At 36.1% G+C, this 15,014-nt stretch overlaps 1 protein-coding gene across 1 annotated transcript; it reads left to right on the forward strand.

Moving 5' to 3' along the window:
• Positions 1-6,743: 6,743 nt before the first annotated feature.
• LOC149152430 (cysteine-rich receptor-like protein kinase 44) lies at positions 6,744-12,347 on the forward strand. The gene is made up of 6 exons (XM_089440052.1): positions 6,744-7,341; positions 7,777-7,916; positions 8,041-8,251; positions 8,358-8,592; positions 11,121-11,271; positions 11,506-12,347. Exons 1-6 carry the CDS (start codon positions 7,269-7,271, stop codon positions 11,929-11,931), a joined length of 1,236 nt encoding a protein of 411 aa, XP_089296178.1. The 5' UTR covers positions 6,744-7,268; the 3' UTR covers positions 11,932-12,347.
• The last annotated feature ends 2,667 nt before the right edge of the window (positions 12,348-15,014 follow it).

Here is a 15,014-nt window from a genome sequence, read left to right on the forward strand (position 1 = left end):
ATTGAGGAACTTTGATTGGAAGCTCTTGGGAATGAAATGTGAGAAGAAAGGAGGGAAGAGATCATGAAATATGCAACCATGGTAAAGGAAATCAACATCCAAAAGACCAAGAATCTTTGACTAGGATATCTCCATGGAAGATATGCAAACTCTTATGGAGTTTGAAAAAGAAAGAGACCCTTGAAAATATATATCTTTGGTATATGTGTCGATATGTATGCAAGATGTTGATGCAAACTAGAAGATGTCATGATGAAAGACCATCACAAAGGTAATGTTTATTTTAATGTTCATTCCTTTATTTTTGAACAAATATTTGGATGGGTTTATGCAAGGCTTCCAAGGGAATATCTATGGATGTCTTCCACCACCGATGTACATGTAGTAGGATGAAAAATCCTAAAGTAAACATGGCATGAAGAAAGCAGTATGCCATTAAGAAAGGCCATATATAGACTGATGGATCTCTTTCCGATGATGACATGGCTAACTCATGGATGAAAGCGATGGATGGTCGATTCCTATGTAGAATTCCCAAACATGAAGACTCCTGGATAATGAAAAGAATTTCATGACATCATGAGGAATTCTTCAAGAAGCTAATTGTCCCATCATCTCCACCCGAGGAGTTGTTGTAGGTCCCTAATTAAGAGGGAGATTGGAAACAAGTTTCTTAGTAGGAAGAAACTTGGAAATTCCTAAGCCAAGAGGGAGCTTAGGTACATTCCTTCTATAGGAATGAGTACATTCCTTTATTGGAATAGATATGTCCTCCCTAATTAAGAGGGAGAGATAGACATATCATTATTTTCTTCACTTGGGAAGACAGAATGGAGGATTGGGTAAACATTTTGCATCTGATGCTCTTTGAGAATGTATTAGGGCATCCAAGATAAGAGCAGTCGTTAAGGACCGATATTCTTTGAGGACTGAGAATCCAAGATAAGAATAGTCCTAGTGGAACACACCCTGAGAACCCAAGTGGGGTATGTTATGAGAGAGAAAATGATGAGGGTGCCTATACATCATTCGTCTCGCCAACATTGTGCTCAAATCTCGTGGAGAGATAGAGTTTTTATTCAAGGCCTTGCCATATGAAAACTTTGGTTGATATGATGCTATACAAATGGGTTACCAATCCAACTCTTCTTATGGGAAATTATTCAGATTGAGAATGACCAAGTATCATTATGAATACCTCATTAGTCAAGAGGGAGTGTTTAAAAGTAACTAGTTTTGGTCTTCATAATGACATGTGTAATTATGATTTTATGTAATTGATGTAAAGAAGAAAAATAAAACTATTATCGCAATGTTTGTCTCATGGGTTTCATGAGAAAGGAATTTATTTTTAGTGTGACTCCCATTGTGAGTCCTTAGGATTGGTCATAAAGTCAAATTGAGTCAATGTCATGTATGAAGGACCCTTCTTGGGTATGTTACATTTTTGTATGAGTCATTCAAAGAGTCAAAATACCCTCCAAGACAAGCACAAGCAACTCCTTGCAAGTCAGTGTCAAGATGAATTAAATGATCTCCTCAAGTGACATGCTGACTCACACCCAAGTCAATTCGGCTTGTTTTGACAGGAAACAACTATAAATAGGAGTGCTCGACATCATTTCAGAGGCATATTTTCGATGATCATTGTTTGAAGTGCGAGGTACAACAAGTCTGCAATAAGAAGTGCGAAGTCTCATTAAGGAAGCCTCTCCCCAAGTGAAGAAAGAAGGACTAGAAGACAAGGTTGTTTTGGGTTGATATCACTTCATATGAGAAATATTTCAAGACTGTTTGCTACAAGAAAAGGACTGAAATACTTCAGTCACCTAGGCAGTCAAATTGAAAAAGGAGGAGAAGTCAAGTTAAGCAAGGAAAGGTCTCTACCCTAAGCGAAGGAAATTAAGGTGCAAAAGAAGGTCATCTACATGTACTAAGGCCTATGAATTAGGGCTAAAGAGTTGCAAGTTTGAAGCAAAGACAAGGAAGCTGAGATCTATAAGGAAGCCGAGGCAAAAGTAGAAGCAGTAGGCAATTGATTATCTTTGAATTTAAATAGAGGTCAAAACAAGAAGCTTGGTATCTTGGTCTTGGAGAGGTCGAATAGGTCAAGGGTCTTAGTCTTGGTATTCGCCAATTGGATTCTCTATAAGAAGAATAATTTTTGCGGGTTTTACTCTCAAGTGGAGAGGTTTTGGCCGTGGCGAATAGCCTACATCTTGTGTCTCTTGTCCCTTTATTTTTTATGTATTGGTAACTGTTTGATGAAAGATAATCTAAAGAGAATAATCTAATCTAAGGAGTAAAAATAATTTACAAGCAATTATCTCTCAGATAAATCACCTAATACTTGATGCCCTAGATTTCTCAACAATGCGTTCAAAGAAGCAAAATAACTTCAGTATGTTTGGCTTTATTCTCTCCCTCATTATGAGTATGACCCTCGTGGAATTATCTGTAATCATTATAAAACTATGAGCTATGTTAAAATCTTCACACATCAAGATCCTCCTTTTGATGAAGTTTTCATAGCCATTGATGATTTCCAACAAGCTTTTGATAGAGGAAAGCTCTTAGATAGCGAAGGAAGGGCCAAATTACATGAATTGAGAGAAGATATTTTTGAAGGGTTCTTAAAAGAGAAGAGTCTTTGTGTTAATACCTCAGTAGAAGAACTTAAATCTTTTGAGTTTTTTCGATTTAATTTCAAGTAGATTACTTCATATCCTCTCTCTACCTCTTTGGAAGAATAAGAAAGTCAATTTAAAAAAGCAACAAATTTTTCTGTTATGGGTAAAGAAGCGGTTGTAGGTGCATAAATAATTACAAAGGAAGATCATCATGTCAAAAGAGAAGAATGAAAAAGTCAGTTAAGAACAAAGGATGCTACAACCACATAAGTTTTTGAGAAGGCGCAAGAAGAACAGGAAACAATAAAGTCAACAGACAAGCGAATATCACATGCTAAGGAGAGTATTATTATTAATTCTCCTAAAGACACAAAGCAAATGCAGGCAAAGAACATAATAGGTAAAGAAATGGAAGTTGATGTAGAAAGTGATAAGCAAATAGCTAATATTACTTTTTCTGAATATAATAAAGAAACATCAGAGCAATAGGAAAAGAGTGATAAATCATCAATACTTCAAACATCACCTGATACTTCAATGATTCATATTTCAAACAATATCCCTTGGGATTCTTTTCTATTTAAACCTATTTTTGAACTCGAAACAATATTTGATATTGTTCCTTCCTTAATGGAATATTACTTTAATTCCCAAACTAAGTCAATTGTAAGGAAGACTAAGAAAAGAAAGTTTGATTCTCTTGAAACTATTTATGAATACAATTGGCAAGCTTTAGGCGATGTTAAGGAGAAAGCAAAGGAATCTTCATAAGCCCAGGGTGCTTTTGAAAATTACAATCAATATCATCTTAATGAGCTTGCAACTTCTTATGACAATAGTTTACAAAGAATTAAAGAATTAGAAAGACAATTAGAAAAGGGCAAGGTATTTAATGAAGAAAACTGGCAAATTTATTCTACAACTCTTGTTCGTGGATTTGCAGTTGAAAGAGATAGCCTAAAAAATCAATTCCAAAAAGAATTGAATGAGTTATAATTAAAACATTCCCAACATATTCAAGAATTAAGAAAAAACTTGTGAAGATCAAATTCGAATACTAAAAGACGAGGTTGAAAGTATTATTGAAATAATGACCACAACTTTGAAAGAGCAAATTGATTCTCTCCAATCTCAACTGAGTCCAAGCAATGGAGCAATGCAGAGTTTTGAAATTTTCAGAGAAGAAGCATTACAAATCAGCCTAATATTAAGAAAGGATCAATCCAAGTTTTACAAGCAAATGGATAAAATCTCATGATTTTATCAAGAGATTTTAAACCTTAATGAAAGGATTGATTCCCTAGTGGAAGGAGATAAATATATCAAGGTAATATCTTTGCCTATTCTCAAAAGGGAAAAATAATTTAAGTCAGAAGAAATTCCAAAGGTTTCAAAGAATGACAGAAGACTTATGCATGCATCCTTAACCCACAGAGAGGCAGAAGCCAAAGAAATCAGGGAATGGGCCAATAAATCCCTGGAACAATGTTTGTCAATATGGGAGAAGGGAACTGATTTCATTGAAGAATTTGATCTTCCAGGTTCTAAGCCATTAAAAGAAGTTATTCCAGGAGAACTTAAACAACCACCATAAGAGATCATTACTAGAGACTCGAGAAATAGGTGAAATCAAGCTCTGGACAGAACAGACTTTCCAGAAGTTTTTGTAGTTCCCTTTCGAATACATCAAACTTATTTCTAAATTTGGTATCAGATATCAGAAAAGGAAGAAAATAATCCAGAATTTAATTTCAAACTGTTAGGTCAACACAAATCAGTTTCATCCAATTCATTTCTCAATTGTTACTCAAATTTATTTGGAATGGGTGACTCATATCCAAACCAATGCACCGCATCTACTACTAAACATGGAGGATAAAGACTATAAAGATGAAGAACTTAACATCTTTTCAGGAAAGTATTAATTGAAAATGATGAAATTTTTACTTTTAGAAGTATTGTTTTATTAGATAAGATCTTCATAATTTTCTAGTTTTTATTTGTTAATCAAACTTATCTTATTTTTGAAGTATTTATATGACCTCTTATGTTGGAGTAGCGGTTAAGAAATTGTGAAGTCTCAGAATTTGTATTTTTCAATCAAATTTTTGAAGTGGCAACTTTTTTAAGACCAATTTCATAATCAAATGTGTTTTTGAGCTATGCGATTAATGTCTGGTCATATTTTTAATTATTTAATGGATGCCCCTTGTATTTATCTTTAACTGTGCATATTTATTTTTGAATTAATATTTGATTATTCTATTTAACATTTCTTAGGATCTGTTACAGTGTATATGTATTATCAGCATAAGTTTATTGATTGTTATCATTTTTATAATTCTTGTCTGATGGTTGAAATTTGATATTCAAAAGGTAGAATATAAGTTGCTCTCATTTTCAAGATAGTGTTATTTCCTATTTCTTATTATTTCTAGTTAATGCATGCATATTAATTTCAGAAAAAAAACAAATAAAAATTATTTTGGAAAAAGAATAGAAATATGATAAACATCTTTTTGAGCTCTTTGTATAAAATCTCTCTCAAAATCAACTTGTGTGGAAAGTTGGACCCAAATCACAACTAGATTCAAACACACATGATATTTCTTGTGATTTATTAGGTTTGAATGAATCCCCTGCCTACTATCCTAGTTGTTGTTCAAATTGGCTTCATCCAACCAGCAATTTGTTTATATTTTTGTAGATAACTATAAATATTTAAATATGTCATATATTTTCCCAATTTTAAAGTTTGTTTTTATTATCTCTTTCACTTTTAAGTTCATTTTAGTTTAGGACATGCAGTCAGGCCTTAGTTCTGGAGAGTACATATACATCTTAATGAAAAAGGGTTTGATTGGGACCCTAGTCGCGCCAATACACAACTCATTATAGTTGGGAATTTCCCCCTTGTCAACACCTTCATTAAGGGAAAGGAAAATAAGGGTGTAGATGCTTAAGGAAATTATGAAAATATCCAAACTAGTTTGATGTGTTATGTAGAATTGGTGAAATAATGCCATATGACAAACAAAATATTAATTATGGCGTGAAACAAATGTGAATATGGATGGAATGCTTAATGCACCTTTTGAGAATGAGAATATGGTGTGGATTGTACTAAGGTACAAAGTGAAAATATGATGAAATAGAATATACCTAAGTAAAATAATAAGAAAGTGATGAAGTGTTAGTGTGGAAAAGTGAGACATTAGGACAACACCCCATCACAAGGCTACAAACAACTAAGAACAAGACATGAATCCACGATGCAACAACCAAGTAAAAGGAGTGACTATAACATCATGAGAAAAGTGAATAATAAGATGGTCTTGACAAGATCAACCAAAGAAAGCACCTCTAGCAATATGAAACATACACGATATGAAATTAAAGCAACCTCCACCAATGCCACAAATGGCCAATCCATTAAATATGTTGAAGAGAATCAAAAGAGCACAATAAACTGATAATGCAAAGGTGTTCTCCTTGCATAACACCTTTACCCTAAGTAACCAAGGTCAAATCAACCATAAGGATAATATCAAGAAGAACAAGTGCACCATGATAATGCCCATGATCTACAAATTGGTTGATAGAAACTCCATAGGTGTCACAGAAAATGGTTCTTTAATAGCTCATACAAAATATGGTGCAATAAGAAGAAGAAAAAGGACTTAGGGCCAAAACGAAGCTTCTCAAGCTTAGGGCTATGAACAAGTTCTTCAAAACTCACACAAATCCTTGGCCTTTAAATGAGATATGGATGCTATAGGAAGTTTCTCACATAACGGCAACAAAAAAAAAAAAAAAAACACAAAAAGAGCTTAAACTTTAAACCAAGCTTTTAAAGTTCCATGGCTTGATCAAGGTTTCGAATCACTTCTTTGGATGCGATATGAATAACATATGAGGTTTATTTTATGACCAAATTTCATAGTCAATTAAAAATCAACCGCTTCTTTAATTTTGAATAGCAACTTTAGAGATTCATATTTTGGATGGCAACTTCAGAGATCGATGCAAACTGGCAACTACAGAGATTTCTATTTTGGATGGCTACTTAGATTTTTTTTTTTGTGTGGTTGCCTGCACACCACGTATCTTGACCAAGGTCGTAAAGTCAAGGCAAGGCAAGCCAGATTAGGTGAAAACAATTACCGCGTTGGATATCCAGTTTCCACGAAACCAAATTCCCGATTCCCACTGTACGACAAACTCAAGTTTTCATCGACACTGGAATTGCTTGTCAACTATTGGAAATGGTCATATATTGCTTGTGTCCTTCATTGACGGGAGTCGGTCTGTCATTCTTGTAACTCTAAGATCGTTCAGTGGCGGACGCAAACTAGGTGTTGTCTAAATTTTATGCAGATTGCACAACCTTGGCTGGAATCAGGCGGAGCAAATCTACCCTCTTTTCCTATTGATGCATCTGGGAACGCACCTGGTGGTTCGTGACTCCACAAACCCTAGGGCAGGCAAGAATTGGGAGAAGATAGCGTGTTTCCTGGGTGGAATGCCTGTTGGCTGCCGAATTACAGCGAGAAACGTGGAAATAAAATAATTTGCAGAGTAGATTATAATTTAGGGGAGCATCATTGGAATGTGCTTTAACTGGTGTGCCATTGTCCCATGGCCATTTTGGCATGCTTATGTGGAAAGGGAAAAAGATTGAAGGCTGCCATCTTTCGAGGAGGACACAAAGGTATTTAATTTGATTATATGAACTGGTAGGACGGTCAAATAGCCTTTATTTTCTGCTGTAACAGAACACTTTGTTCAGGACAGAGGATTTGATCATATTCACCCGAGCGCAAAGCAAGTGGTGCATCTGGTCAAACCCGATGCATATGTGCTGCTCCTGCCCATATCCATTGCACAATCACCACAGCCCTTATGGCGCCGTAGAATGCATATCTCTTATCTGGCTGTACAAAATCTACTATGATGAATTGTCACAGTTAAAGTAAGATACAATAGATATGAAGGCTTGAACAGTCTGCTCTGTTAGACTATTGTCTGAAACTACTCATCGAAAACGATTTTCACAGATACTCTTCAAAGAGACCTACCAAAGTAAGAAATCATTCCATATTGGTCCCTGTATTTTCTGATTTAGCTATGTAATTTCTTTCTATAGGTGATGGGCAAGCCGAAGAAGACATAATAATCCATCAGGATAGGCAAATAGTGTTTAAGATGGAAACATTGACAGCTGCTACAGAAAATTTTCATGAAAATAACAAGCTTGGAGAGGGAGGATTTGGCGCTGTATACAAGGTAACATAGGCTAAGAAAGCTTCCAGCAGTTTATAGAATCTTAAATTATAGTAGTCAGTGGGATGCTGTCACCGTGTCCATGACAAAAATCGCCATACAAGTAATTTTTATATGAACATTTCAGGGAATTACTGAAGATGGAAAAGAAATCGCTGTGAAGAAGTTGTCCGTAAAATCTATTCAAGGAAGGAAAGAATTTCTGAATGAAGTTAAACTTGTGGCCAAAATACAACATCGAAATCTTGTAAATTTACTAGGTTGTTGCGCAGAGGGATCAGAAAGGTTGCTTGTTTATGAGTACTTACGGAATAAGAGCCTCGATAGAATGCTATTCGGTGAGTCAGTGTCATTTTTTTTATGTCGATTAAAAAACATTTTTGTTTCAAAATATATAGTTCGGTCATGATAATTGGTTAATGCACTGCATATGTATGGATACAGATGCAAACAGACGCTCTAAGCTTGATTGGCAGAAGCGCTGCAACATCATATCGGGAGTGGCTCGGGGTCTTCTCTATCTGCACGAGGATTCTCAACTGCGGATTATCCATCGGGATATTAAAGCCAGCAATATTTTGTTGGACGAAAAACTGAATCCTAAGATTGCAGATTTCGGCTTAGCACGACTTTTTCCTGAAGACGAGACTCACATCAGCACAAGAGTCGCTGGAACTTTGTAAGATTTGCAAACGATTATTACTCTTTCACAATGTCAAAAGCTGTCTACAATTAGGGATGCATATATTTCCCCAATAGGCTGATTTTACTCCAGAAAAACTGATAGTGTGGCACTCTTTCTTTTTCCCAATCATTTTTTAGGATTTACATTGATTGGTGTAGAGCCCACGTTCTGCTCCAATCTGATTCATACAGAGAGCCTTGAGCTCCTCACCAAATCCACATTTCAACCAGTTGGACAAATATACAAACCTACAAATCTAGTGATATTCTACAGCGGAAACAAAACAAAGTAGGATTATAAGAGGGAAACAACAAGAAATAGTGCAGACAGCTGATTGCCTTGTAAAATACTTCTCTTATCCGAAATAAACAAAACAATACAGCCTTCAAAACACGCTTCAGTAATTACTTTTAATTCACCAAGTTTTTATTTATAATTTCAGGACAATAAACTATTTCCTACTGAGAATAAGTTTCTCTCTCCAGACTGAGAAATTTCCTTTAGGTTAGGTTGTAGTTGAGGCTATCAAATGGCTCTAATGTTATAGATCCTGTTCTATCCAGTGCGTCCAAGCCTTGTATCATTCTCAGTGATGGATAAAGGGTACTTACAGCTTTCTCCCTGTTCCCTATCCTCATATATATGAAATATGTTTTTTCTTACTATCTCTCTCCACCTTCATCTTCACTTTCAAATTTTCCTTATAATTTTCTCCCTCCTTTATCTCCATAGTATGTTTTCCCTATTATATCTCCCCACTCCCACTTTCTGGGTTGGGTGGGGAGAGATAATAAGGAGAACATGTATATAAGGGTGGAGGTGGGAGTTGTCAATTGGATTTATCTTAGGTGGTTGGGAGGAATGATTGCTATCACTACCCAGTTTCAATTTCAATTAGTAACATGTTATTGAAATCATAATCATTATTTAAGTGATGAAAATTTCTATCTTAAAGCCTTTACTTTATCTTGATGTTTGGTCCACTGATGTTTGGTCCACTGAAAAATCCAAATTATGAAAAATCTCTGAACTGTAAATAAACTGAACCAGCTCCCCTCGCTCAAAAAAAAATTCTCACGCTCCATGTGTAGAATTATTGGGCATATCCCCCTCTCTGCTCCTTAACCTTTACCCAATCACCTCATGCTACTATATCACAATCAAGATGCTGCCACATCATCTTCATGGCCTTGACCCTCTCAACTAGCAACTGCTCACTGCCAATCACCATTTTTGTATTCGTTCTTAATCAAACCAATTCACACAACACCCCACATACCCAATCACCTCATGGTACTATATCACAAACAAGACGCTGCCACATCATCTTCGTTGCCTTAACCCTCTCAACTAGCAACTGCTCACTCCTAATCACCATTGTTGATTTCACAGTTCCCTGTATGCGCTCTGTCCACTATTGAAAAGTCCAATTTTGCAATTGTAAAAAGTCCAATCGTGTTCGCTGTCCACTCTGGAAAATCCTATTTTACTATTGTGAAAAATCCAGCCTTACCATCATAACCTTCAATGTTAAACTTCTCTCCCCTGCTTATCCAACTTACCAAATTCTTCTCAAGATAATCATGAAAGTGGATGGGGAAACTAATAAAATCTGACCAATTAAAATAGATGTTCACCTTGGTTATATTTTCAGAAATAGAATAATAAGCCATGGTACTTCCCTCTTTTTCGTCTAACACTCCAGACATCATCAACGGGGTTCTCCTCCATTATATTCTCAGTTAGAATGGTCAGTTTGAAAACAACATCCTCTCTCTATATTTTGTTTGCAATCAGCCACATTTAGTTCATTGACTGTTACTACCAGTTGGTCTTGACCAACTGTTTGCAATCAGCCACATTCAGTTCATTGACTGTTAGTACCAATTCATCTTGACCAACCAAACTACTGACAAGTAACATTTCCACTGTTTTCTCCATGGGAATGGATCCTTTTCTCCATTTCTCTTTCCAAATTCCAAATCAGCTTTAGCTTAGTCATTTCCATGTATGCAATTCTTTGTCTCTTAATAAATGAGAAACTGCAGACAAGCAGCAATCTGTTAGTGATCATAAAATGAATATGGATCGTGGGAGTTCCACGGTGCATTACCCTAATATGCATGGCACATGCTCAATCAAAGCATTAGAGTAGGACCGTTGTGGCAAAGTAAGAAATTAAAGAGGATGAATTACTCATCTGACAGAGGACAAGGAGAAGACAGTAACTTAGATGCTTATGCAGTGAACGCCATTGGGTGCCCTCAAAGGAGCCTGCCTAAGGGAATTGATATTTGGAGTTACATATGTTTATATATGATATCTGAATTTTGATTAAATACTAAGCTAGGATAGAATTTCTTGGCCTGCTAGGTCTTGGCCCCTCCCACCGGTCCATACCATCTTAATATTTTAGGATCCAGGAGTATAGTTTCTTCTGCAAGTAGCTTTCAATTTATTATTACCCAATTCTTAGTTTTGCGATACTGAGTTATTTTTCATATTTTAATTTGGATATGCAGCGGATATATTGCACCAGAGTATGCTATGCAGGGACAATTATCTGTAAAAGCTGATGTCTATAGCTTTGGCGTTGTTCTCCTGGAACTTATCGCAGGAAGAAAGAACACCGATTACAGTTTGTCACCTGAAATGCAGATGCTTTTAGGATGGGTAAGATACTCTTAACGTTATCATATCTACGTTTTCCTGGCCATGCTATTTAGTTCATATGTATTACACCATGGAAATACGAGTCCAGGGTTTCATTGCTTATCTTTTTTTCCTATGAATTTCTTATCTACTGACTTGTGCATTAGTTCACCATAAAATTAAATTAATGCTGATTTTATGGATCTATTATGTATATATTTAATATCAAAATGACGATCCATGGTGATTATGCAGGCATGGAAATTATACAAACGAGGAGATATTCTGCAGATGATTGATCCAACAATAATTGAAACGTGTGATCAGGCGCAAGCGTTGAGATGGATTCATGCTGGTCTGTTGTGTACACAATCCGATTCATCACTTCGTCCGCCAATGTCTACGGTCATTTTGATGCTTTCAAGTCATTCTGTAACGTTACCAGATCCCAAAAAACCTGCTTTTATGAAATCTCGTGCTTCCCAAAACACCAAATCCACCAGTTCTGCGCATTCCCATGTTTCCCGAAAGACTAAGTCCTCCAGTTCAGGCTCCGGATTGTCACATTCACATGCGTCTGGGACGAGCACATCTTCTTCTGTGTTATCTGCTTCATCCAGCTCTCCTCTGGTAGCTCCTCCATCTAAGGCTACTCCTTCCAATACCTATTTGGTACCCTAGGCTAATTCGGCGTTCCCATGATTGTTTTGGTCCTCCATCTGGAGAGATGCTTCCATTCCAACTTGGTATCCTATGCTAATTCCCCGTTCCCATGATTGTTTTGGTACCAAATCTATCTTCCATATAAAATGATGTATAATGAAGCAAAGAGTGGGATACCGCTGTAGATCCACCATCAGTGAAGTTGGTTATAAAAGTGTATTATAGTCTAACAAGAGCCATAATAGCCATGTCGTGCACCTTTTTGCTTAAGTAGATAAAAGAGCAACAAGAACAAAGAAAATGTGATTAATGTTTTCACTCAAAATGCCACATTTATTAGTTCTATTGCACTTATATCTACTTAAGCTAATAAATACAATGACTACTTAAATTAATAAATACAGTGACCCAACCTATCATTGGAATTCCATTCATGCAACAGATTCAATCATTTATGTATGCATATATGTATGACATGCAATAATGAAAAAAGGAGATAGAAACGTTTGAAAAATTATGATAGATTCAGCTGCCTTCAAATTAGAGGAAAATTACTCAGGATCGTGGTGGATTGCCTTGCATTTTCAATTTTATGCCTTATGGGTTTCTCCAATTTCATTGAATAGTCGTCCTCTCTAATGCCTTGTGATCTTATACTCTGGATAATCTTCCCCTCTAATGCTTTCTGGTCTTATACTCTGTAGCCCTTAATGGTTATATTACCGTCTCCTACCTTGTAGCCTTCTGTTAATTTATGGTATGTTCTATGCTTAGTGCAGTTTACTTCGATTTCTTCTTATTAGCCACTATTTAGCAATCACATAAACACAAAGTAAAACGCTGATAGAACATTAATAGATCGACAGAAAACAAGCCAAGACAAGAGACACAAGATGTGGCAGCTAGCCAGGGACAAACCCCAATGCGGGGAAACCTATGTTGCAGGGAACGTGGCATAGAGGTCCGTTTCTGTACGAAAACGGGTACGAAACGCGGAAACATGTTTGGTACGGCCATGAAACGCGTTTCCGGCCGTACTGCCACGTTTCCGGAAACGGAAACGTGGCCAGTACGGCCGGAAACGCGTTTCAGTGCCGTACGACCCACGTTTCCTCATTAACTTGTGTTTTTTTAAATTTCATTTTTTTAATTTGTTTTTTAATTTACTTTTAGGGTATGTTAGTGACTTCTAGATGTGTGTCTAGAGTTATAAAAGTGAATTTTTGCCCTAGTGTTGATATGCAGTTCATCACGAAGTTTGAGGCATATGCAGTTCATGGTAATGTTAAATTCTTAAAGTAAAAGTGATATTCTCCTTTATTTTTCATTTTCATCCTTTTACTTAAATTTTTAACATTGCCATGAAATGACTCAAGATGTTTGAGAGTGGTTTCGCCCTCATTGGATTTCATATGGAGAAAGTAGAATTTTAGATCTCACTCAAAATCCAGCAGACTTATTTGTTTTTCAGGATTTCAGGATTGCGGGGATTGCAATGTTTCCATTGGATTTTATCATGTACTAAGGTATGGAACTTGTATTTAATCAAGAGAATCAAGCCCTCTATGCAGGGGAAACTCCCAATAATCAAGATCATGTAGGGTACTAGGGTATGAAACGTGTATTTAATCAAGAGCACTAAGGTCGTTCGACTATGTAGGAGGAGACTCCTAATACAACAGTGGTCCTTCTAAAGAATGGGATGTGGATGCAGAAAATCCTGATTTGGATCTCTCTCTTGCAGCCTTATAGTCTTTATTTTACTTGCAGCTTCATATATTAATATAAATAAAGGCTGATTTTGAGATTTGGATATATAATAAATGTTGCTTTTGGATATTCCAATATTTTTATTTTCATTATGTGATCATTCATGAGTAAATGTGATGTAAATTAAATCTTAATGTTTAAGTGTAATAAATTATAATGTATCATTTATGCTTTATGATTGCACATATATATATATATATATATATATATATATATATATATATATATGTTTAAATATTTTCATATATATATATATATATATATATATATAGATATAGATATATATAGATATATATTCGTGTTTCCCCGTTTCCAAAATTTGGGGAGGTCGCGTTTCGTATCGCTTCCCGTTTCGGAAACTCGTACCCGTTTCCCCGTTTCGTGCAACTTAGGGGGAAACCCTTTAATCAATTTTTCTTTAATCTTCAATAGTTCAACAGAGAGAAATAGTACGAATTCAGAAATCTGTATTTTTATAACAGCAGCAACAAACCCTAAATCAGCAAAGTCAAATCTAGTCAAACAGCCCCGAATTGACCTCGAGTCAACCTTGAAGAACTCGGTCTTCAACAACAAACTTTGGCAGCCCAAAACAGCCCTTGGTCAATGGTCCAAACAACAGTCAAAGATCAGCAGTCTACGGTCAGCCCTAACTAGTCAACACTGGTCAACACTTTGGTCAACGCAACACACAAACAAAATGTGCAGGTCAGCCCTTGGTCAACGCTTCATTTAATAGCCCATCGCTTGGTCAACGCAGCCCTAAACAGAAAATGTGTCCTTCCTCTTGCACGTGTGAGAGAAACTGCTCCTTTGCTGACCCAATGAGATGAAGAGAGAGAAGATGAATGTTGAGATGATGATGAAATGAGGCACAATGTCTCCTTGCTTTATATGCAACGTTGAGGTAAAGCTGGGGTTGTGCCACACACTTGCTGGGCGACCTTGACAAATTGTCAAGTATATACCAACGTTTTAAAACTCCGACTCAGCCGAAGGTCGACTCCAACTCGGTATCGACTCGGTCGGCTTGATTTCAATGACTCGGTCGTTGTAAAAAATACATTAAATATTTATTTTTTATAAAAAAAAACATAATTTTAAAGATTTCCATTCATGTTTCCAAACGCACAGCATTAGAATATAGATAGAAGACAACATATGATCAAAGTAGGCTCATGAATATATCCATTATATCAAAATGGCACCCAATGCACTGTCCAATACATACATGATGATGATATAGAGATCAAAACAAAAACACATAACCAAGGAGGCTAGAAATGGCCTCTACAACAAAAGTACACTGTGACCAGTACCACTGGCTACTA

The sequence above is a fragment of the Pinus tabuliformis genome, chromosome 9, assembly GCF_031772625.1.
Source record: "Pinus tabuliformis cultivar Carrire ecotype Pingquan chromosome 9, CPIR1, whole genome shotgun sequence".
Lineage (NCBI taxonomy): Eukaryota > Viridiplantae > Streptophyta > Pinopsida > Pinales > Pinaceae > Pinus > Pinus tabuliformis.

What these genes read in the sequence shown, in the direction of transcription:
- LOC149152430 (XM_089440052.1), top strand. Translation starts at nt 7,269, where the DNA reads ATGGCCATTTTGGCATGCTTATGTGGAAAGGGAAAAAGATTGAAGGCT. An exon ending in GATTTGGCGCTGTATACAAG is followed by an intron (nt 7,917 to 8,040) that starts GTAACATAGGCT and finishes TGAACATTTCAG; the next exon opens with GGAATTACTGAAGATGGAAA. An exon ending in CCTCGATAGAATGCTATTCG is followed by an intron (nt 8,252 to 8,357) that starts GTGAGTCAGTGT and finishes GTATGGATACAG; the next exon opens with ATGCAAACAGACGCTCTAAG.